At 34.0% G+C, this 25,967-nt stretch overlaps 1 protein-coding gene across 1 annotated transcript in view; it reads right to left on the minus strand.

The window, feature by feature from the left end:
* The window catches only part of Dhc98D (Dynein heavy chain at 89D), a 252,715-nt gene that overhangs the window by 175,567 nt on the left and 51,181 nt on the right, over positions 1 to 25,967 (minus strand). The window contains exons 17-21 of the mRNA XM_075295234.1: positions 19,822 to 19,974; positions 10,866 to 10,998; positions 8,582 to 8,667; positions 8,167 to 8,301; positions 2,952 to 3,158 (exon numbers count right to left, since the gene is read on the minus strand). Coding sequence (XP_075151349.1) covers positions 2,952 to 3,158; positions 8,167 to 8,301; positions 8,582 to 8,667; positions 10,866 to 10,998; positions 19,822 to 19,974 — 714 coding nt within the window. The remainder of the gene's footprint in view (positions 1 to 2,951; positions 3,159 to 8,166; positions 8,302 to 8,581; positions 8,668 to 10,865; positions 10,999 to 19,821; positions 19,975 to 25,967) is intronic.

Genomic DNA, 25,967 nt, shown 5'->3' on the forward strand with positions numbered 1-25,967 from the left:
GCAAAAATTGGTCCACATCGGTCCATAATTATATATAGCACCCATATAAACCGATCCCCCGATTTGGCTTGTGGAGCCTCTAAGAGAAGCAAATTTCATTCGATCCGGCTGAAATTTGGTACATGGTGTTAGTATATAGTCTCTAACAACCATGAAAAAATTGGTCCACATCGGTTCATAATTATATATAGCCCCCATATAAACCTATCACCAGATTTGACCTCCGGAGCCTCTTGGAAGACCACAATTCATCTGATTCAATTGAAATTTGGTACGTGGTGTTAATATATGGCCTCAAACTCCCATGCAAAAATTGGTCGATATCGGTCCATTATTATATATAGGTCCCATATAAACCGATCCCCAGATTTGACCTCCGGAGCCCCTTGGAGGAGCAAAATTCTTCCCATTCGGTTGAAATTTGGTACGTGATGTTAGTATATGGTATCCAACAACCATGCAGGAATTGGTTCCTATCAGCCCATAATTATATATAGCTCCAATATAAACCGATCCCCAGATTTGACCTCCGGTGCCTTTTGGAGAAGCAAAATTCATCCGATCTGGTTGAAATTTGGTACGTGGTGGTAGTATATGATATTTAACAACCATGCCAAAAGTGGTCCATATCAGTCCATAATCATATATAGCCCTCATATAAACCGATCCAGAGATTTGGTGTTGGAGCCTCTTGGAGGAGCAAATTTCATCCGAGTTGAAACTTGATACATTGTTCTAGTATATGGCCGTTACAACCATGCCTAACTAGGTCCATATCGGTCTATAGTTATATATAGCCCTCTGATAAATCGATCCTCAATCACACAAAAATTGGTCCATATCAAGTTCATAATTGTATATAGCCCCCATATAAGCGACCCCCATATTTAAATTCTGGCTCTCTACGTACCGTGCAAAAAGTCCATATCGATTCGTAATTATTTGTAGACTTAACTATACATAACTTTTTGTCTAATATATACCACGTATGGACTAACTGACAATTTAAAAAACGATGTTAAGAAGGTTTAAGATACCACAACCCAAGTAATTCGATTGTGTATGACAGTCTTTCGTAGAAGTTTCTACGCAATCCATGGTGGAGGGTACATAAGATTCGGCCTGGCCGTATATACTTGTTTTTTTTTTTTGTGTACTTAAGTGAAATGTCACTCATGATTACGCACGATATTTGCCATATTTATTCATGGAGTACCAACGAGAACGTGGAAATTAAAAACATGGAATTGACTGCTTAGTTAGTTACATTTGCAATTTACATCGTGAAAGAAAAATTTTATATATATCGGCATGTTTAGCATTTCCCGCATAATTTTGATTGTTAGCCAAACTGAAAATTTGTTTAAAATCGTGAGTGTGATTCAAATCTTGAACGAGATTAACTCCTGCGTGTAAGTATGAATATGTCCACCATCGTGATTATTTTCGTGAGCGTGGCAGGGAAGAAAAATGTTTTTTTTTTTTAAATTGTACCAATGAGTATCAAAAAGTGTACCTTTTGGGTTCAATCTGTATTGAATTTCAAAAATAATTGATAGCACTAACCGAAAAAAACTATTTATCAACTTATAAAATGACGAAGGTGTAAAGTTTGTATAGCTAAAACCAAAAACCAGTTGTGGGGAATATTTATATTCACTCCTTGATTATAACGAGACAAAATTCTAACTCTGTTCCCTTCCAATATGTTTGTTCCTAAAGCCATATTTTCGTATGTAATTAATTAATGAAAAATTGTGCGGTTCTGGTTAATTGAGTCAACCGTGCTGGTTGCCACTCGAGCCAAAAATAATCTACCAAAATTTTACGAAAAAATACTACCAAATAAAAATAAAAAAATTTATTTTGCAAATTTTTGTGGTTATTATGGAAAAATTGTTTCTTCGAAAGAAATGATTTATTTTTTTATTTTAAAAGTTTATTTATTATTTTATGAAAAATTGTCGCTATTAGAAGTGATAGCGTATAAACATGGGCGTATAAACATTTGGGCGAATAAACTTTCCTTGAATGAGAAATGTGTCGAGGAAAATTGCTACTTCTACAAAAAGGGCGAACTAATCCACAATAATAGTATATTTCTATAGGAAATTTTCCCAAAATTTTATTTCTATAGGAAATCTGGTCAACATATTATTGTCTAGAGAAAATTATGTCAAAATGTTATTTTTATAAAAAATTTTATCACAATTTCATTCCTATTGAAAATTTGATCAAAATTTTATTCTTAGAGAAATTTTTGTCGAAATTTTATACCTAGAGAAGATGTCAAAATTTCATTCCTAGAGAATGAGAAACTAAAACTGTACTTTCTGGGTTCAAATTGTACCAATTTTCAAAAATATTGGATTGGAATATAGTAACCGAAAAAAATATATATATTTTTCAACTAATAAAATGACGAAGGTGCCATTTGCAAAGGCTTTGTAGCTGAAACCAAAAACCAGTCGCGGTAAACGAGTAAATTCATTCTTTAATTATAACAAGTCAAAATTCTAAATATGATTATTCTCAAAGTCATATTTTCGTATGAAAACATTCATACGAAAATATTGGTAATATTAACAAAATTGGTAATACAATAAATTTTAGCTGCATTTTCGCAGCAATTTACTCACTTGCACTGTGCACTAAAACAAACAAAATTGATCACCGTCTAGCCCCATTACTTGCTTGTTGCTTCAACTATCTGGATGATGGGCGGTGGCCTAAGAAATACATTCTTGCCGTTACATATGCACTTTAGGTAATTGTTTTCACATGTTCAAGCCTCACACTAAATTGATATCTTGTTGTACCACCTGTGCGCGCACACACACACACATCCCCATAGAGGGGGAAACAAAGAAAAATCCGTACACAACGCACACATAGAGTCAGTGCCATAACTCCAAGCCATCAGCAATGAGAACGATTGGAGAAACACTTACCTGGTATTTATGCAATTGCATCGCAAACATATTATCGAGTGTGAAGCGTTCGGGAGCCATGTCAAAGTACTGACCTGTCTTCTCCATCAGTTGTAGCCAATGACGTTCACGCAAAGCTTCATTCTTTAGACTCACCATTAGTGGCACAGTACCTTTGAATTGTTTCATTTGTAATTCCAGCATTTGTCCCACGGGTAATTGACGTACCTATTTATAATGAGAACGAGCAAACATAGATTTGTAGAAATTGGGTAAATAAACGAAGTTTAAATTTGGTTCAGTCCTTATATGAAGAACATAGAACAATTTTCCAGCAAGCATATATGGATGAAAATGACATTTTGTTTATAATTCTTAATGGAGTCAAACAACGGGAACACTAAGGTCAATTCCAATTTCGTATAATCGAAAATTTTGTAAGTGTCGTAAATTTTGCAAAATATCAGTCAAATCGGTTCAGATTCAGATATAGCTCTCATATATAGCTTTCGCCCGATTTGCACTCCAATGGCCCTAGAGGCCAAAGCTTTACTCCGAGTTACGTGAAATTTTGCATAAGCGTCACAGTGTGGCGCAGGGTATAAAAAGTAATCCCAATATTTCACTAAAGTTGATCTTCGTATGGCACTAAAGATATTTTTGCAATTTGTAACTCCAATTTTTTTCCTTCAAACTTCGAAATTTTCTTTAATAATAATTTTGTCTAATAAATTTTCTTGAACTTGTCGAAAATTATTTACTTATTTTTACAAAATCGGAGTGGCATTTGCGTTTTTGATAAAATTTTCTACATTTAAAATTTTCTACATTTCATCTAATTTTTCTAAAATTTGGTAAAATTTTCTTTCCGGATCGGTTCACTGTTTTTTCAGTGTATTCTAATTCGTATATATTGACCTATAAATCATAAATGCAGATTTTGCAATTTTATGCAATTTATATATTTCCAATATTTGTTGTACTAACATGTTCCGTCCCGGTTATTAACCAATTTAAATTTTGAGTCATTTTATGACAGATTAAAGAATTTGTCCAAATCGGTTTATGTTTAAATATTTGTATATGGGAATATAAACCTTTATACAGCTCCAAACAAATTTGAAGGTGTTATGATGGTATCAAACATGTTGGTATACATAGTGGTGAAGGGTATCATATAGTCGGCCCCGTCCGACTTTAGACTTTCCTTACTTGTTTAAATGTCCATACGTTTATTTTGTCCCTACTGTGTTCTATATACAGTAAAATTCAGAAAATGTAAATTTATTATGAAAAATGCATAAAAGGATTGACTTTCATATATATCACCACAAAAACTTTGAGTGATGTTGAAATAATTGATTATTTATCTAGAAGATCATTTTTGTATGTACATTAAAAGAAATGATTTAGGAAAAAAATCAACTTTTTTGAAGTAATAACAAAGTCTTTCGTAAACATGTTAACAAAAACTGCAACCTAAATCTTCAAATTATGGCTTTATATTCTTGTTACATTATGCCATTTTAAAATTAATTAGAATATATAGTTTCATTAATATTGAAGAATTTTTGAGATTTATAAAACCAAGTTTTCCTCATTGCAATAGACTTTTATGGAAAAATTATCATAAAGTCAATTCACATCACCGAAAGGGAAATATGCATGGAAACTTTTGGCCATGTACGCAATCTTTGTATCAGCGAAAAGCATTTTCAAAATTTGTAAAAATTTAATTCCTAATTTCCGTTATCTAATGTACTGATGATATTACTACCATATAACTCTTGTTTGCTTGTAGAACTTTTACTCATGAAGTACCGGAAGAATAAACAATATAGCCTATGCAAAACCACCAGTCGGACATTCATGATTCACTTGAGGAATAAAACGAATTGTGTCCACATATATTTGTGGTGACTGGCCACCCTGTATTAGTGTATTACCTCTTCCCTACATTTGATTGTACATCTACAAAACCGTGCAAAGTTATGCTATTTTACATTTTTCTCATTTAACATGATATTCGCGAAATAACAAAAATGAAAAACTAATTTTGAGTATCAATGGGTTGCCTCCTTCGGGCATGCATGAAATATGGCCTATTACTATCATTCAATTGGCCAAAACAAAATCCAATGAATTTCTGTAATAAATTTTACATCAGCTAAGCTTATCATAATCACATGTAGATTGCATCAATTCATAAATACTTTTGTACGCAAAAATTTCAAATTCATTGAATCAAATTTTTAAAACTAATGAATATTTTAAACTAATATATGAATGATATGATTTGTGGCCATTGCAATATTGGCAGGATAGCTTAGATGTGACTAAATTATGCATTAACATAAATTTGTTTCACAAAACTCAACTCAAATTAATTTTGGTTGGTTTATATAAGGATTTGGCTATAGACAGAAATGGAGAAAATCTATGCATTGTCTTATTGTAGAGAAGAGGACGAAATTATTTTTTATATTTAGTTGGGGCTTGAAATCTATTTGATTGCTCCACTTAATTTTAATAACGGAACATAGTTGAGAAAACTAACTAACTCGTTGGAAAATTTAACTACACAGAAAAAAATTTCACGAAAATTTTTCCAATTAAAATCTTAATTAAGTTTTAAAAAATATTCAATTAAAGATTTAATTGAATCAACAAATTTTTTGATTGAAATAAAAATCAATCACACAAATTAATAGCATCAATTAATTTTTTAATTGGATCAATTTATTTTTTAATTGTCAATTAATTTTTTAATTCATACTATCATATCCGTGATTGAAGACATTTCAATTAAAAAATTAATTGGATCAATGAATTTCGTGATTGAATCAAAAAAGTATGTTTTTGTGTGTAAATACACTTTTTGGGATTTTCATCATGCGTTGTCAAAACAAGGAAAATGTTATGACCATTACGAACGCGAAGTTTTTTTTCGATAAACTTTTTAATGAAGTCATTTTGTGTTTATAGTTAAGTGATTTCACTTAAAATTGGGTGTTTTCACATGAAAAAAAATTTTGTTTGACTAACAAGGCTTTAATAATTCTGAAAATTTCTTCAGAATTAATGAAATTGTCTTTAAATGTAAATGATTGAAAAACAACAAGTATATACGGCCGCAAGTTCGCTCAGGCCGAATCTTATGTACCCTCCACCATGGATTGCGTAGAAACTTCTACGAAAGACTGTCATCCACAATCGAATTACTTGGGTTGTGGTATCTTAAAACTTCTTAACATCGTTTTCTAAATTGTGAGTTAGTCCATATGTGGTATGGACGCTTATATGGGGGCAATATACAATTATGAACTTGATATGGACCAATTTTGGTGTGATTGGGGATCGATTTATCTGAGGGCTATATATAACTATAGACCAATATGGACCTAGTTAGGCATGGTTGTTAACGACCATATACTAGCACAATGTACCAAATTTGCTCCTCCAAGAGTCTCCAAAACCAAATCTGGGGACCGGATTATATGGGGGCTATATATAATATTGGACTGATATGAACCAATTCCTGCATGGACCGATTTCCATCAATTTTTGCATGGATGTTTGAGACAATATATTAACACCACGTACCAAATTTCAACTGAATCAAATGAATTTTGGTCGTCCAAGAAGCTCCGGAGGTCAAATCTGGTGATCGGTTTATATGGGGCTATATATAATTATGCACCGATGTGGACCAATATTCGCATGGTCATTAGAGACCATATACTAACACCATGTACCAAATTTCAGCCGGATCGGATGAAATTTGTTTCTCCCTCAATTTGGCTTGCGGAGCCTCTAGCAAGCCAAATTGAGGGATCGTTTTATATGGGGGCTATATATAATTATGGACCGATTTGGACCAATTTTTGCATGGTTGTTAGAGATCATATGCTGACACCATGTACCAAATTTCAACTGGATCGGATGAAATTAGCTTCTCTTAGAGTCCCCGCATGGCAAATTTGGGGGTCCGTTTATATGGGGGCTATACGTAAAAGTGGACCGATATGGCCCATTTGCAAAACCCTCCGACCTACATCAATAACAACTACTTGTGCCAAGTTTCAAGTCGATAGCTTGTTTCGTTCGGAAGTTAGCGTGATTTCAATAGACGGACGGACGGACATGCTCAGATCGACTAAGAATTTCACCACGACCTAGAATATATTTACTTTATGGGGTCTTAGAGCAATATTTCGATGTGTAACAAACGGAATGACAAAGTTAATATACCCCCATCCTATGGTGGAGGGTATAAAAATGCGTTTAAAAATATGATATGTTTTTCACGTCATTTTTACTTAAAACACAATAATTTCTACTTGAAGTCGAGTTTGAGTTTGGAACTTTAGCTGTCATTAACACGTTTTTGAAGAATTTTGATAGTACATGATGAAAAGAAGCTGAAAAACGGATAGATTGAAATTTGTTTCCTGGAGTCAAATACGCAAAACTTAAATTTAAAGGAGAACTGTGTCTTAAATTTATCCTTACTACGATTCAATGGCTCGGAATCAATACCAAAATCATTAGTGTAAAGCAAAATTTTTGTAACCGAGCATACGTTTTTCAGGGCATATAAACGAACTACTTCTATCAATGTCAAACTCCCTTAATGGAGTTAAGAGAAGTATGTGCTCTTGTCCCAATTATTCATTAAAAAACCATGATGGTTTTACACGGCTGGAAATTTTTTTACCGAAAAGGCGAGTTTTGATTCGAGATACGAAATGTTGCATATTTTCTAATTGCACCATCTGTTGCCAATGTGCATTAATTCAGTCGTTTAGCTTACATATCCCTTATGTTCTCTGTCGTTTCTAAGCCCTTGGACTTGTTGTAAATTATAATGTAGCACTTCCACTCTATCGACAATCAGACTATCGAAGCCTATGGTAACATTTGTCCAGTTACATTCAGGATTATAGTTCTGTCTCCCTCTAGTTTTTAACTAGACATTGTATAAAAATCTCAACATATTCTTCAAACTATTTAATATTGCCAAGTACTGGGATGGAGATTCTCCAATGAAGTATGTGTCTCTCTTTCGCAGCAAATCTCATCATTTTCTAAATCTTTCAAACTAATTGGTTAGATGTTTTCATCTTCCATGTGGTTCTTTCAAAAGCCACATCCGATTACAACTTTGAGTAACATGGACAATTTCATTTGATGCCCCCGTTGTATACAAAGTGCAACTACCCATCACACTACTCACCTGTTTGGGAAGCTTTCGAAATTCTTTTAAGTAACTCTCTACTCCTTCTGTTAGTATAGTTGGATCTAAATCAGACCATAACGTTTTGGACCATCCCTCACGAGCGGACTTTTGGCTTTTGTATAATTTATAAACCTATAAAGTGAAATAGTAAAAGCAGAAAATAAAATATTCACTATACATATATTTTTTTTATAAAAATCACTTTGGTCCACAAAGAGTAAGTTTATATAGCAACACAAACGATTTAATTGAAAAATTTAATTTTCTATTTACAGACCATTTCTCACTTACCTGGTCAAAGTAGCAAGGATTTGCTTCTGATGTATTTCAAGTGTTGGAATGTCGGTGTAGTCTGTGTGTGTGTGGTTGAGTGTTTGAGTGTAAATAGTTGAAGTGAAAGTCGTTAACTTACAATTTGCATTCCTTCGTAGTCCTCCTTGAGACGTGAAAAGTCATTGTAGTCTTGCATGGGCATATCAAAAAGTTTCTCCGCATTGGCTATTAAGATGGAAGAGTAAAGAGAGAGAGAGAGCTAGAAATCCTCAATAAGAAAAAGTTTGGTGATTTTCATTCATTCCAATTATTTGATTTAGCCCGAGGTGAAATTTAACGAGCAAATACAATTAAAAGTCATACAAAAAATTAATTTCTTCATCTTTATGCCGCCCATTATTTGTGTAAAGGTTCATGCATATATATGCGTCGAAGTGGCATTAAATATTCTCGAAAAAAGTGAACCCTCTAGGGCACTGGAGCCAATTTAACTCAATTTTAGTTCATATTATTGTTAGGTTTTGAGAAAGTTTCCGTGACTTTAATAATTTTTATACACAAATGAAGCATACAGATTTACTAAATTCGTGTTTCCAACAAAATAGTTCAGAATATCTTAATGTTTATAACACAATTTTTATTATACAATTTAGTTAACATTTTGTAAAATTAACCAAAATTTCCCTTCCTGTTCGGTTCATTGTTTTTTTAGTGTACATACTTCCATACATATTTCGTAAGAATATCTCAAATGAGAGAAGGGAAAACGTGCACCCAGAAAAAAGTGACCCCTTCTTTAAGTTAAAATGAACTCATTGTGAAGAAAGTTGAACTTCGTATAGCGCCAAAGACATTTTTATTTGTTTGAACGGTGTGATTTTCGTAGAAATTAGGTATAATGCATTCCATACATTAGTTAACATTTTCCTATATTTATGTACCACTATACTACAGAATGAAAAAATTTAACTGATTTGAATTCATATATGGAATGATTTTATTGAAATTTTTTCATTCATTTTGACAAATCTTACACATTTGTGGTAAAACTTTTACTTCATAATTAGAACTGCATACCTTCGTTTTTAAATACAATTTTATTTATTTCTATAAGCAATTTTATCTTCAATAAAAGACATGTTTTATTAATACATTGAATGTATTTATTAAGAATCAACAGCATCGAATCTCCTTGAAATATTAGTTTATTATTCCGCTGTTTCCAATTTCCATGTGATATTATCAACTGTAAAACGCACTTTTTCTTCTTCTTGTACTTTTCACTTTTAATAAGTTGCTGCCTAACGATTTTGTCCTCCTTTTACAATTTCAATACCTACAAATATAAAAAATCATAAACCATTTTTGTTACAAAAGGTTAGCGTCACTGAATATTACCTGATAATTGAAGATTCCAAAATGAAGACAAATGAAAGGGTTGTTATTCTGCTGGTGTTTTCTTTCTTCATATACCATCACGAACATTGATAGATTTATTTTCAAAAAACGAAAAATTTTCTCACTAATTTAAAATAATAAATATTTTATATATTTTATTTGTTATTTATTATATTATTTTAAAATATTATTTTTTTAACAATCTTTCCGTATACCACAACAACGCGATTCCAACTAAAAAAACAACCCACGCGCAAACATATCGATTACACGCACGCGCAAACACATCGATTGCGATGACAGGTATCGATTACAGGTAGACAATAGAAATATAGGAACATTTCCTATATTCTAACAAGTGTGTTTCCTTAAGTTTTGATTGGATTGCATACTTCTTAGTACGAATGAACTAAAATATTTTTCTATGCCAAGTGTTGTTCGTATGTATGAAAAACTTTCTATTATAAAGGAAGTCGCAATTATCATTTTATAAGAAATTTTACTAATTTTGAGGAAACTTGGTTTTAGTTCGGGTTTTGTTTATTTTTACGAATGCTTTGTTATCGGTGAATAAAATTTTCTTGTTCAGTAGTAAATTCTTATACCCAGCGAAGAAAATAGTATGAGTAAAATTCCATGCCTTATTCTAGTTAATGAACTATACCTAACTGCTTACAGTATAGGATATTTTTAATGAAACGAGTAAATTTTATTATTTCTCACAAAATTTTACCTTAATGGAAATAAAATGGATAAACTATATTGATGAACAATTTTTCCTTTAGTTTCGAAGGCACTTTTTTCTGGGTGTGTGTCTTGTGACTGTAAGAGATATACCTCGTATAGCCGATTTCGAAATAGAAGTGTTCGCCGCAAATGAAACACTTAGAATATGACGATATTTGACTGAAGTGAATGAAAATTTAAACCAAATAAGTTTAACAGGATTTTCGCAAATTTAAGTACATATACTTCTTAAACGAATTCCTCAATTGGTGATGTAAACCTCTTTTTTCTCAACTTACCTAATTCGATTCTTCGGCTCTCAAATTCATTAATTTTATTCCCATATGGATCCATCAATTTAAAGCCTCGATCCAAATCAGTTCCAACAGATCCAGGGCCATTGTCTTCAAAGTCCTTAATGAATTCTTGCAACTAAACGAATAAAAAAAAAATTAATGCAGTAATAGAAAAAATTACTTTGCACTTAAAATGGTCGTAGTGGTTAGCAAATACTAATTATCGAAAATAGTTTGATTTTCAAAATATTCCCCATTAAGATCTATACACTTTTGCATGCGTTTGAAGCAATTGCCGAAGCACTTTTGCCACTCTAATTGAGGTATCTCCAAAACATGCATTCTGAACACTTCAACTACTTCTTCAGGTATCGAAAATCATAGACCTGTCATTAAAAAATAAAATGAGAGATCCTCAAAAATGTCAAGCTTTACGATAGAACTGGAAGTTGGCAGAGTGCAATACTAGGGTTGCCCAATTCCAAAATATAAAAAGTATATATGGCCGTAAGTTCGGCCAGGCCGAATCTTATGTATCCTCCACCATGGATAACGTAGAAACTGCTACGAAAAACTGTCATCCAGAATCGAATTACTTGGGTTGTGGTATCTTAAATCGTTTTCTTAATTGTGAGTTAGTCCATACGTGGTATATATTAGACAAAAAAGGTATGTGTAGGTAAGTCTACAAATAATTACGAATCGATATGGTACGTAGGGAGCCAGAATTGAAATATGGGGATCGAATTATCTGAGGGCTATATATAATTATACACCGATATGGACCTAGTTAGCCATGGTTGTTAACGGCCATATACTAGCACAATGTACCAAGAGGCTCCAAAACCAAATATCGCAATCGGTTTATATGGGGGCTATATATATGATTATGGACTGATATGGACCACTTTTGGCATGGTTGTTAAATATCATATACTACCACCCCGTACCACATTTCAACCAGATCGGATGAATTTTGCTTCTCCAAAAGGCACCGGAGGTCAAATCTGGGGATCGGTTTATATGAGGGTTACATATAATTATGGACTGATATGAACCAATTCCTGCATGGTTGTTGGATACCATATACTAACATCACGTACCAAATTTCAACCGAATCGGATGAATTTGCTCTTCTGGGGATCGGTTTATATGGAGGCTATTTATAATTATTGACCGACTTCAACCAATTTTTGCATGGGTGTTTGATGCCATATATAAACACCACGTACCAAATATCAACAGAATCAGATGAATTTTGGTCTTCCAAGAGGCTCCGGAGGTCAAATCTGATGATCGGTTTATATGGGGGCTATATATAATTATGGACCGATGTGGACCAATTTGTGCATAGTTGTTAGAGACCATATACTAACACCATGTACCAAATTTCAGCCAGATCGGATGAAATTTTCTTCTTTTAGAGGCTCCGCAAGCCAAATCTGGGGATCGGTTTATATGGGGGCTATATATAATTATGGGCCGATGTGGACCAATTTGTGCATGGTTGTTAAATACCATATACTAACACCATGTACCAAATTTCAGCCGGATCGGATGAAATTTGCTTCTCTTAGAGGCTCCGGGGGATCGTTTATATGGGGGCTATATATAATTATGCACCGATGTGGACCTATTTGTGCAAGGTCATGAGAGACCATATACTAACACCATGTACCAAATTTCAGCCGGATCGGATGAAATTTCCTTCTCTTAGAGGTTTCGCAAGCTAAATCGGGGGATCGGTTTATATGGGGGCTATATATAATTATAGACCGATGTGGACCAATTTTTGCATAGTTGTTAGAGACCATATACTAACACCATGTACCAAATTTCACCCGGATCGAATGAAATTTGCTTCTCTTAGAGGCTCCGAAAGCTAAATCGGGGGATCGGTTTATATGGGGGCTATATATAATTATGGACCGATGTGGACCAATTTTTGAGTAGTTGTTAGAGACCATATACTAACACTATGTACCAAATTTCAGCCGGATCGGATGAAATTTGCTTCTCTTAGAGGGTCTGCAAGCCAAATTTGGGGGTCCATTTATATGGGGGCTACACGTAAAAGTGGACCGATATGGCCCATTTGCATACCATCCGACCTACATCAATAACAACTACTTGTGCCAAGTTTCATGTCGATAGCGTGTTTCGTTCGGAAGTTAGCGTGATTTCAACAGACGGACGGACGGTCGGACGGACATGCTCAGATCGACTCAGAATTTCACCACGACCCAGAATATATATACTTTATGGGGTCTTAGAGCAATATTTCGATGTGTTACAAACGGAATGACAAAGTTAATATACCCCCATCCTATGGTGGAGGGTATAAAAAGCAACCTCTAGCATAGGTTCGACATAAGATCTAAAAATGTTCTGCCGTGTTTAGTTCTTCTCTGTAATCAATTAAACTTTTTATTGTCGGAATAAAGACTACGTTTAGATATAGAATCAGAAAACAAATTTAAGATTTTTTTAAAATAATCTTTACATTATAAAGGGTGATTTGTTAAGAGCTTGATAACTTTTTTTAAAAAAAAAACGCATAAAATTTGCAAAATCTCATCGGTTCTTTATTTGAAACGTTAGATTGGTCGATGACATTTACTTTTTGAAGATAATTTCATTTAAATGTTGACCGCGGCTGCGTCTTAGGTGGTCCATTCGGAAAGTCCAATTTTGGGCAACTTTTTCGAGCATTTCGGCCGGAATAGCCCGAATTTCTTCGGAAATGTTGTCTTCCAAAGCTGGAATAGTTGCTGGCTTATTTCTGTAGACTTTAGACTTGACGTAGCCCCACAAAAAATAGTCTAAGAGCGTCAAAACGCATGATCTTGGTGGCCAACTTACCGGTCCATTTCTTGAGATGAATTGTTCTCCGAAGTTTTCCCTCAAAATGGCCATGGAATCGCGAGCTGTGTGGCATGTAGCGCCATCTTGTTGAAACCACATGTCAACCAAGTTCAGTTCTTCCATTTTTGGCAACAAAAAGTTTGTTAGCATCGAACGATAGCGATCGCCATTCACCGTAACGTTGCGTCCAACAGCATCTTTGAAAAAATACGGTCCAATGATTCCACCAGCGTACAAACCACACCAAACAGTGCATTTTTCGGGATGCATGGGCAGTTCTTGAACGGCTTCTGGTTGCTCTTCACTCCAAATGCGGCAATTTTGCTTATTTACGTAGCCATTCAACCAGAAATGAGCCTCATCGCTGAACAAAATTTGTCGATAAAAAAGCGGATTTTCTGCCACTGATTTTGGTAATAAAATTCAATGATTTGCAAGCGTTGCTCGTTAGTAAGTCTATTCATGATGAAATGTCAAAGCATACTGAGCATCTTTCTCTTTGACACCATGTCTGAAATCCCACGTGATCTGTCAAATACTAATGCATGAAAATCCTAACCTCAAAAGAATCACCCTTTATATTTAAGGCTTGTTTAATTATCTACATTCTCTCATTAGGAATCATCATCATACTCAGTTAAAAAAAATATATATATATTTCGTTGACATACCCCAAGCCCCACTTCTATTGATATCCGCCCCTCTTTTAGGAGGAGTGCCAGATGTGCTTGTCAATTGTAATGCATATAATAAACACTTTAAGTTAATTCGTTTTCCCTGCTATCATTTACGTTGAGAGGGGCGTGACGTAGTAAATACCATAAAATGGAACTCTATTCAGCTCCAGTAGTTCCTGTTGCACCCACTTGAAATGCCTTAGCATAGACAAAATTTTTTGCCTATGCAAAATGGAACACCACAGCGCATAAGGATATGGCATGCACGGCTCTAGCTTGTAAGAGGAACCAGAAATCAGTCTTAAGTGCGAGGAATGTGCTTGCCATGAATACCGTTGCATTTGCCATATAGTAACGAAGAAGACTCCTATGAAGTGAGGAAGATGCGACAAAAATTCCAAAGAGGAAAAGGAAAGTCGAATAGAAGAACCCTTCAAGGTTTGCCAAGATCCATAATTGACAACACAACAAGTGGCAATGAAGAGGGACACAATACAGTGCGTAAAATGATGACGCGGGTAAGAACGAGGGTCGCAAACAAAAGTAAGCTTAAGAAATTTTATACCAATATTTATTAATAGTGTTACAGTGAAAAAATTAGGATTTCTTTCAAAGAGAATTATAAGATAAAAAATTAACCGCACCAATACAGGGTGTGGTTAATTGCAAACAATAAACATGGATAAAACTTTATTTGGAGGAGAACAAGTTTCAAAAATCCAACATGTTCAAAAAACAAAAAATATATTTTGTGGTCAATTTGGTAAATAAATATGCTTCTACACAGAAAAACAGTCAACTGTTTTATAGCAAGAATGAACTACCTCGTGCGAAAAATGAACTAAATAATACACTCAAAACTATTTACTTATTTACTTTATTTTATCATTTACTTATAAAATTAAGTTTTCTTTCCTGATGGTTTTTTCATTGATTTTTCAGTGTACTCCACAATTTAAGATTTCCACAAACCGTTGTTAAAACCAGGAAAATTAAAGTCCTAGTGTACTTATTAACTACAAAAAGCTAAAAGTAAATAACAAAATCATTGGCGCCAAATCATGACCATTTGAACCATACAGGTCATTCTTGCTTTGGGAATCGTACGAACATTTTCTTATGCGTTAGGGTTTCTGTAGGTTTTCCTCCTCAAATTTAAAGTTTAACAGTACTCAACCAATTTCAAAACAATTAGGGCATGTATTTAGGGAAAAAAGGAGGTCAAAACCTAACTAAAAGCATGCTAATGCATGCATTACTGTCGCTACCCTTTTTAAATGCTTCTGTTGAAGGGACATTTTTAATGCTCAACATAATTAAACAACCAATTATAAATTATCGCATATTAACTTCTATGTTTTGGTGACTAATGTATATATTTCCTGAATCTTTTTTTGGTTTATTTTTCTACTTTATAAACCGCATTTCCGCTTCTATTTTTTGAATTAATTTGATTTAAAAAAATTATAAATTAATACACATTTCGTGTGCAAGCGTATTAATACAGGATTTTTTCTCAACATTTGGAAAACCATTTTGATCTGTTTACATTCTTAAAATTTTTGGAGGATTTTGAAAAAAATCTAGAACAATTTAGGGTTTTTATTCTAAATATTTGAAAGTAAGGTTTACAAACCACCTGCCAACACTGTATTGATCTAATGTGAACGGTCATAGAACTTTATACCCACATTTAGTTAATAAAATATTTGAGACATTCTTAACAGAAGGAAAATTTCATTGGGCTGTGGAAAAAAAAATAATAAAATTTAACTACAAACCAATAATTATTTTACAATAAAAATAAGTTAAATTTAGTGTTAGTTTAATTACGGAATTTTTTTAAACGTGCTTTGATTTTTTGCCATATTGGGATTTTGAAACTTGATCTGAATAATAAAACAAGTATATACGGCCGTAAGTTCGGCCAGGCCGAATCTTATGTACCCTCCACCTTGGATTGCGTAGGAACTTCTACTAAAGGCTGTCATCCACAATCGAATTACTTGGGTTGCGATAACACTTGTCGATGGCAAGGTATCGTAAAACCTTTTAACACTGTCTTCTAAATTGTAAGTTAGTCCATAAGGGGTATATATTAAACAAAACCAAGTAAGGAAAGTCTAAAGTCGGGCGGGGCCGACTATATTATACCCTGCACCACTTTGTAGATCTAAATTTTCGATACCATATCACATCCGTCAAATGTGTTAGGGCTATAAATAAGGGTTTGTCCCAAATACATACATTTAAATATCACTCGATCTGGACAGAATTTGATAGACTTTTACAAAATCTATAGACTCAAAATTTAAATTGGCTAATGCACTAGTGGAACATAATTTTAGTAAAAAAAAAAGTATGGGAAGCATTTAAATCTGAAGCAATTTTAAGGAAACTTCGCAAAAGTTTATTTATGACTTATCGCTCGATATATATGTATTAGAAGTTTAGGAAAATTAGAGTCATTTTTACAACCATTCGACTAAGCAGTGGCGATTTTACAAGGAAAATGTTGGTATTTTGACCATTTTTGTCGAAATCAGAAAAACATATATATGGGAGCTATATCTAAATCTGAACCGATTTCAACCAAATTTGGCACGCATAGCAACAATGCTAATTCTACTCCCTGTGCAAAATTTCAACTAAATCGGAGTTAAAAATTGGCCTCTGTGGACATATGAGTGTAAATCGGGCGAAAGCTATATATGGGAGATATATCTAAATCTGAACCGATATCAACTAAATCGGAGCAAAAAATTGACCTCTGTGGGCAAATGAGTGTAAATCGCGCGAAAGCTATATATGGGAGCTATATCTAAATCTGAACCGATTTTGATGATATTTTGCAAGTTTTTCGAGACTCATAAAATATTCGGATGTACGGAATTTGAGGAACATCGGTTGATATACACGCCAATTATGACCAGATCGGTGAAAAATATATATGGCAGCTATATCTAAATCTGAACCGATTTTTTCCAAAATCAATAGGGATCGTCTTTGAGCCGAAACAGGACCCTATACCAAATTTTAGGACAATCGGACTAAAACTGCGAGCTGTACTTTGCACACAAAAATACATCAACAGACAGACAGACAGACAGACATAAATCGACTCAGAATTTGATTCTAAGACGATCGGTATACTAAACGATGGGTCTCAGACTTTTCCTTCTTGGCGTTACATACAAATGCACAAACTTATTATACCCTGTACCACAGTAGTGGTGAAGGGTATAAAAAAAGGCCGATTAAATACGTATATAATTCAGTTTGACAAAATTTTCAATAGAAATAAAATTTTGACAAAATTTTCTATAGAAATAAAAACTTGACAAAATTTTCTATAGAAATAAAATGTTGACAAAATTTTCTATGGAAGTAAAATGTTGACAAAATTTTCTATAGCAATAAAATTTTGACAAAATTTTCTATAGAAATAAAATGTTGACAAAATTTTCTATAGAAATAAAATGTTGACAAAATGTTCTATAGAAATAAAATGTTGACAAAATTGTCTATAGAAATAAAATGTTGACAAAATTTTCTACAGAAATAAATTTTTTACAAAATTTTCTATAGAAATAAAATTTTGACAAAATTTTCTATGGAAATAAAATGTTGACAAACATTGCTATAGAAATAAACTTTTTACAAAACTTTCTATAGAAATGAAATTTTGACAAAACTTTCTATAGTAATAAAATTTGACAATTTTTACATGACTGTTAGAGGTTTATATGGGAGCTATATATAATTATGGACCGATATGGACCAGTTTTTGCATGGTTGTTAGAGACCATATACTAACATCAGGTACCCAATTTCAAAGGGATCGGATGAATTTTGCCCCTCCAAGAGGCTCCGGAGGTCAAATCTGGGGATCGGTTTATATGGGAGCTATATATAATTATGAACCGATATGGACCAGTTTTTGCATGGTTGTTAGAGACCATATACTAACACCACGTACCAAATTTCAATCGGGTAGGATGAAGTTTGCTCCTCCAAGAGGCTCCGGAGTTCAAATCTGGGGATCGGTTTATATGGGAGCTATATATATTTATAGACCGATATGGACCAATTTTTGCGTGGTTGTTAGAGACCGTATACTAACATCAGGTACCAAATTTCAACCGGATCGGATGAATTTTGCCCCTCCAAGAGGCTCCGGAGGTCAAATCTGGGGATCGGTTTATATGGGGGCTATATATAATTATGGACCGATATGGACCAATTTTTGCATGGTTGTTAGAGACCGTATACTTAGACCACGTACCAAATTTCAACCGGATCGGATGAATTTTGCTGCTCCGGAAGGCTCCGCAAGCCAAATTTGGGGATCGGTTTATATGGGGGCTATACGTAAACGTGGGCCGATATGGCCCATTTTCAATACCATCCGACCTACATCAATAACAACTACTTGTGCCAAGTTTCAAGTCGATAGCTAGTTTCGTTCGGAAGTTAGCGTGATTTCCACAGACGGACGGACAGCCGGACAGACGGACGGACGGACGGACATGCTTAGATCGACTCAGAATTTCACCACGACCCAGAATATATATACTTTTTGGGGTCTTAGAGCAATATTTCGATGTGTTACAAACGGAATGACAAAGTTAATATACCCCCATCCTATGGTGGAGGGTATAAAAACAAATAAATAAAGTTAATTTTGTGTATTCTTTTCTCAAGTTAAGTGCAAAACCTAGATTTTTAGATTAACTCATAGTCTAATTCATTGTGAGCCAATATCTTTGATGATGGTTAAATACGCTCCTCCATATTTTTCATGAATGTGTTTCCTCCTATCGACTAACTGTGTGACTGACTCACTGACTGCGGAAAGTAAAATCCAATTAAATTCCCATTGAATTGTAATAAAAAAAATTGTCTGTGTGTGTGAAGAAAAAGCAGAAAGCGGAGCCGGAAACAAAGGCTAAACGAATTAAAAACGTAAGCAACTAAATTTAAAATGACTACTGAAACGAAAGGAGGACAAAAAACACACGACCCCACCTAACTATGGCGGAGCACAATAGGAATGGCTGAAAAAGCCAAAAGGGAAAAGTTGAAACTCGTTAAACAAATGTTAAATATGGCAAAACCAGTGAACCCTTAACCAATCTCCATCCAAATCAACCGATTCTAATTAAACTTCCAAGGAACCCCCCACTATCCGAAACCATTCGCCTACTGGTCAATGTAGGCAGAACTTCTTTCTGATGAAACAGGGAATGAGGGAGGTATGGATATTGTTTGGTGGTTTCGCTTTAATGGGGTTAACCGTCTCAAAAATGCTCATTTGTTGCACAACAAAAGAATGTTGAGAATTTCTTAATTTTCATTTGGGTTAACAGTGAATGGGGTGGAAGCAATTTGTTTCCTGTTCAACGATGATTACTTACCTCCTTCCAAAAGCCAGATATTTCGACAGAAGTCATATCGGCGAATTTCTGTTTAATCGGTTGCACTTTGTCCAGTCGGTATAGCGAAGAACGGTATAGGCGTTGCCATCGTTTGCCCAAATGGTGAGACATTAGCATGTCTTCGAAATTGAACTGAAAAAATGAGAGAATAAAAGAGAACATGACTTTGGTTATCTTTGCTGGCTTAAAGGGCAATTTTTAAATTAAATCGTAATGGTGGTTAGTGGTTAAATGAACAAAGTTAAAACGCAATATATTTGAAACAAATTTGAGGAAATTTTGATTACAATATGCTTGGAAATTAAAAAAGATAGAGAAAAAACTAGGAAAAAAAATTAAAGTCAGTTCACCACCTTCACCACTTTGTAGACCTAAATAACTCGCCTGTTCCACAATTACAAAAATGGTCCCTACCGATCTCCAGATTTAGCTTGCAAATACTCTTGGAGGAGAAAATTTCATCCGATCTTGTTGGAAATTTGGTATGTAGTCTTACTATCTAATAACCATGAAAAATGTGTCCAAATTGGTCAATAATTCTATATAGCCCCCATATAAGGTGATCCCCAGATTATACTTCTTGATCCTACCGGGAAAGCAAATTTAATCCGATCATATTTAAATTCGGTAAATGATATCAGTATATGCTTTCTACTAATGTCGCAAAAATTTGTCTATATCGGTTAATAATTTTATATAGCCCCCATATAAACCAAACCCCCAAAATTTTACATTTGAACAAATTTCGTCCGATCCGGTTTAAATTTGGCTCTCTAATTGCCGTACAAAAAATGGTTCTTACCGATTCATAATCATTTTGACTATTTAAAATATACTCCATATGGACTAACTTATAATTTAGAAGACCATTTAAAGAATTTTTAAAATACCTCGCCATCAGCAAGTTTTACCACAAACAAAGTAATTCAATGGTGTCGTAGAATTTTCTACGCAATAAGATCCGGCTACTACTAAGCTTTAACCGTGTCATTGGGAGCCACCATGGTGCAATCGTTAGCATACCCGCCTTGCATACACAGGGTCGTGGGTTCAAACCCAGTTTCGACCAAACACCAAAAAGTTTTTCAGCGTTGGATTATCCCACCTCAGTAATGCTGGTGACATTTCTGAGGGTTTCAAAGCTTCTCTAAGTGGTTTCACTGCAGTGTGGAACGCCGTTCGGACTCGGCTATAAAAAGCAGGTCCCTTGTCATTGAGCTTAACATAGAAATGGGCAGCACTCAGTGATAAGATAGAAGTTCACCACTGTGGTATCACAATGGACTGAATAGTCTAAGTGAGCCTGAAATATCGGGCTGCCACTATACCTAACCTAACCTAACCTAAGCTTTAACCGTTAAATTAATGTCCTAATACCATCAGCTTAATAGAAATCATTGCAGTATTTAACAATATGTGGTCAAAAAATATTTATAGGTGACTATTTAATAGCAGACCAGATATTGAACAATTTTCATGTGCAATCTAATCCTACATGATCGCTTTTTTTGCCCCTATCCAATGTTGCAATTTGATAATTACATTGAATTGTTTTTTTTATTCATTATTTCAGTGCAAATGTATGTTTGAAATACGCGACTGAGAATTCAGACAAATCCATTTAATACCACTTCGCTCTGATAAAAACCAAAAATGAGTAAAATACCGCCAACAGTCGACATTTGGATAATTTAATACTTTAAAGCTTATATGGCGAAATCCTTTACTTAAATGTGCATCAATTAATGGATAGATGTCTAAGTGTGTGTGTATGTGTGTTTGTATGTGGCCAGAGAATGGGACCATTTATGGGTGTATTTGCTTTGAGTTTATTCTACTTTAGTAGTTTGAGGATTTTTTTCCGATAGAGACTTTAAATTCAAATGAAATGTTATTGTTGGATACATCCCAATGCTCTCTTTATCCCCGCCCCTACGAACGATATGGACGACGTCGTTGTCCAAACTCAGTTGTCGGTGAACGAGAGGGTCCACCACTCTAGAAAATCAAAATGGAGAGACAAGAAGAGAGCGTATTGCACAAATTTACTAAGGGGATTTCATTTTATGTGTTTTTGAAAATAAACCAGAGCTTTGATTTTTAAGCTAGCCCCCTACTGTTTTTGGATGGTAGTTATGATTTAAACCATTCAATAAAGGAAAAATTTGGAATAAGTTGCAAAGTTCGTATACTCGCCACCCTGTATTAAAAGTGTTTGATTCTGTTGTTGAATATCTTCAATAATTTGAAGGAGTGAAACGTTCATAATATAAGATACACTTGTATATCCGACGGACAAGTCTATAATGACTGTGCAAGAACTAAAGGCGGAAAATCTTATATTATTGAAAATATTAGTTTGCACTTAAAGAAGATTTTTCTTTTTTAAGGTACGAAATATATGACATATGGACTAAAATATAATTTAGAAGACCATTTCAAGAATTTTTAAAATACCTTGCCATCGGCAAGTTTTACCACAAACAAAGTAATTCAATCGTGTCGTAGATTTTTCTACGCAATAAGATCCGGCTACTACTAAGCTTTAACCGTGCCACCGGGAGCCACCATGGTGCAATGGTTAGCATGCCCGCCTTGCATATACAGGTTCGTGGGTTCAAACCCAGTTTCGACCAAACACCAAAAAGTTTTTAAGCGATGGATTATCCCGGCGACCGGACATATCCCCTAACGGCCATATGACCCAAAATTATATTTGGGCATTATGGACTCCATTGGGCGGCTTGATGTTATGTTCTCCTTCATCGCGGTCATATGTCCCAAAAAATAGGCGGTCAAAAAGCGCAATATTTTATGGGGAAAATGAATGTCGGAATAGAAATCAAAAACTGTGCTAAATGAAGTAGTTTTGCGCGTGATTTTTTTCAAGTACCCATCAGCAGCACGTCGATCATCTCCCCCCACCTCCAGAAGCACGTCATCATCTCATCTCTCTCCAAATCGTGCGCGCGAATCCTTTTTTAAATTCATCACATTCAGTTCATCCTCACATTCTTGCAACTTTCGTTTTATTATCTTGTTTTAAACATTAAAATTGGAAAGAGATGAGATGATCGACATGCTGCTGATGGGTACTTGAAATGGGTACTTGAAATGGCTGTTTAATTCGCCAGGTGAATTTCTCTCTTTTGGCCCATTTAGAGAGCAAGGCAAGAACTAAAAAAATATCAGTATCAGTTACTGTACGGGGAGATCCCTATATAACATTCTATTATAAATCTGTGTCGTAATCAAAATACGGAATAACTAAGATGTTAGTTTTTGAGGACTTATATACAAAAACTGAGCCAATTTTCTTTTCTTTTTTGCATATATTTCGTCTGAACTTTGTCGTTATTAGTAAGGGTATTTTTGCAGTCACCACTGCTGTTAATCATCATGGTTTTCAGTAATTCCACATACATTCACCATCTACAAATATGCAATACATGTCCACTCGTTCATATTTATCCATTGGTCTCTTTTTGTTGTTGTTTTGAATAGGGAATGTTTCTCTGAACCATTTTTCCGACAACGCTTGCAAATATGGCCACAAAGTGGACTTTACAGAGATTTTCTAAAAAATCCTCATTTGAATTTACAGAAAAGCAAGCAAAATCCTAATAACAGGGAGTAATGTAGCTTCCGACATTAAGTGACCAGAATAAACTTTCCACAGAGAATTCATTTTTTCGAGTCTACCTGAAAGTGGATATAATGATCCCCTTTGGACTCTGGGATATTGGATAGAAATGGACATGTATTTTTCCATTTCCATTGGGGTACGGCAAAATAGTGGCAGCACCATGCATGTGTGCAAAATATGAACTAGAATTCACCCAACTATGAATGGAGTAGAATTTTAAGCTAAATAAAAAAATGCAAATGTTTCATGGGTGAAAATAAAGAGGGTGATGGCATGAAGTGGAATGGGTAAAGGTTAATTGCAATTAAGAACCCCTCACCAAATGTCGCCATAAAAATCATAGACAATTTTCGTTTTGGAACTCAAAGTTATGGGAAGCCAAGCCATCTACCCAGTGTACGTTGTATATGCAATATTTGAAAAAGATCGCTTAATAAATAAGAATAATGGGGTCATAATTTAGAGAATTGGGGCGCATATACCTTCAGGATAGACGATTATAAAAATAGAAGGACAGACAGATGGTCAGGCACGTCGAAATCTGCACAGGAAGAGTTTTAGAGTTGAGCAATCAATAAGCATTTGGGATGCAAAACAATTGGAAAACGTTTTCAACCTATTGTCCATTTATCTCAAGACATTTGTGTTACGAGTTTTTTTTAATTTATTCGAAAATTTAAAACATTAAAAAATAATTTTTGTTTCAAAATCACAGTCCATTTCATTTATATCCAGTACTATACTTTTTTGAAAATACGTCTTTAATAAGATAATTTTGAAGTCTCATAGTAAAAATTTAATACAGTTGTAATTAAAGCCGGACATTTTTTCGAAATTTTTTGGAATATATGTACAATTACATAATTTCCGTTTCCAAAACTTGTATTTTTAACAAAGTGGCCAACAAAAGGTATATATCTGTGAAATAAAGTGTCTTTATATCGGCTCGTGGGTGCCCAAAATTAAGATCAATAAATATAACTACTACTTGATTTGATGCGTTGCTTGTGCGTTAATGGCGACCATTGCCTAACAAACAATATAGTCGGTTCGATTCTCCGTCCAGACGATAAATAATTAAAAAAAAAAAAAATAAAATTGTTTAAAAAAAATTAAATCAAAAAAATTCTTCTTCATTGTATGTATTACAGGTAAAGGTGCTAAGAACTAAATAAACCTTGTGGAAATGAAAAAAATATCCAGAAATTAAAAAAAAATGTTGCGTTAGTCTTTATAAAATTGTTTTTACATCACCAGAGTCAATGGGCATTCGCCATTGTCTACTCGACTGAAAATTCATTAAACCAAAGTTTGATGGCAGCCGTTTTAACTTTCAAAACGAGAATGGAATCGCGAATTGATGGTTATTTGTATCAGGTTGGCAAGTTATACACAAAGATGAAATATGTTCTTCCCAAATGAAAATTTAGATCAACGAACATTGATTGAAAATTTCTTTTTCCTGTAAAAAAGATCGTTTGGAAGAATACTATAACATTTTTTTGATAAATACTAGATCACTTGCGTTTCTAATTTCATATTCCCTATGTTGGAAATTGGAAAACTACTATCCAATATGTCATGTAGTTCTTACTGTCGTCAACAATAAGAAATACAATGTACACACTGAGAGAAAATTCTAGACAAACAAAGATTTTTTTTCACCGTAAAGCTGAGATCAAAACATCAAATATGATTGAAGTATAAACCAACAATAAAAAGAAGTATATACAGCAGTAAGTTCGGCCGGGCCGAATCTTAAATAGCCACCACCATGAACCAAATATTAGGGTTTCCTCTGAAATTTCAGGAGGGCTTGAGGACACTTCCCGAAGATAAATTTAAAGATTTCACCTATGAGGACTATATCAGATTCTGGATTTATAAGAACCATTTTTGTTTGAGTTTTAGAGGAATCATTAGCATCTCTTATAAGTGTGCAAGAAAATTATAAAATAACGTCTTGATTTGAAATCTTAAATCTGTAGATTTTCACCCGAGAAGTAAAATCAGATTTTACATTGAGTTTCAAGCAATTTTCATGATCAGTGCGCCCTCAAGAAGTGAAGTCGGTCTATATGGAGGCATTACCAAAACCCATAAAAACTTAATCCGCACTGAAAAAAATATTGACCTAATATGGAAGATTATGCATCTTAAATTTTAGGACTCAAAATTTACGCAATACTAAGGACAAAAATCTTTAAAACAATGACATTGTAATTAAAAGAAAGTTTATAATCCTTGCTTCAAAATAAAATAAAGAAAATCATTTTTAATTTAAAAAAATCGACTTTAACTCAACTGACATATTGAATTTTTAAATTTAATATAAAAACGATTCAAATATAGGCTAAGACCTATTTTAGGGATTTGCATCTTTGGTTTAAAGTTTTTTTTAGCATTAAGAAACCTGTTTTTACTTTGAAGTACCTGGCATAATTTGGATTTTGAAATTGGAATTTGTTTGTACATAAAT

The sequence above is a fragment of the Haematobia irritans genome, chromosome 1 (genome assembly GCF_050003625.1).
Source record: "Haematobia irritans isolate KBUSLIRL chromosome 1, ASM5000362v1, whole genome shotgun sequence".
NCBI classification, from domain to species: domain Eukaryota; kingdom Metazoa; phylum Arthropoda; class Insecta; order Diptera; family Muscidae; genus Haematobia; species Haematobia irritans.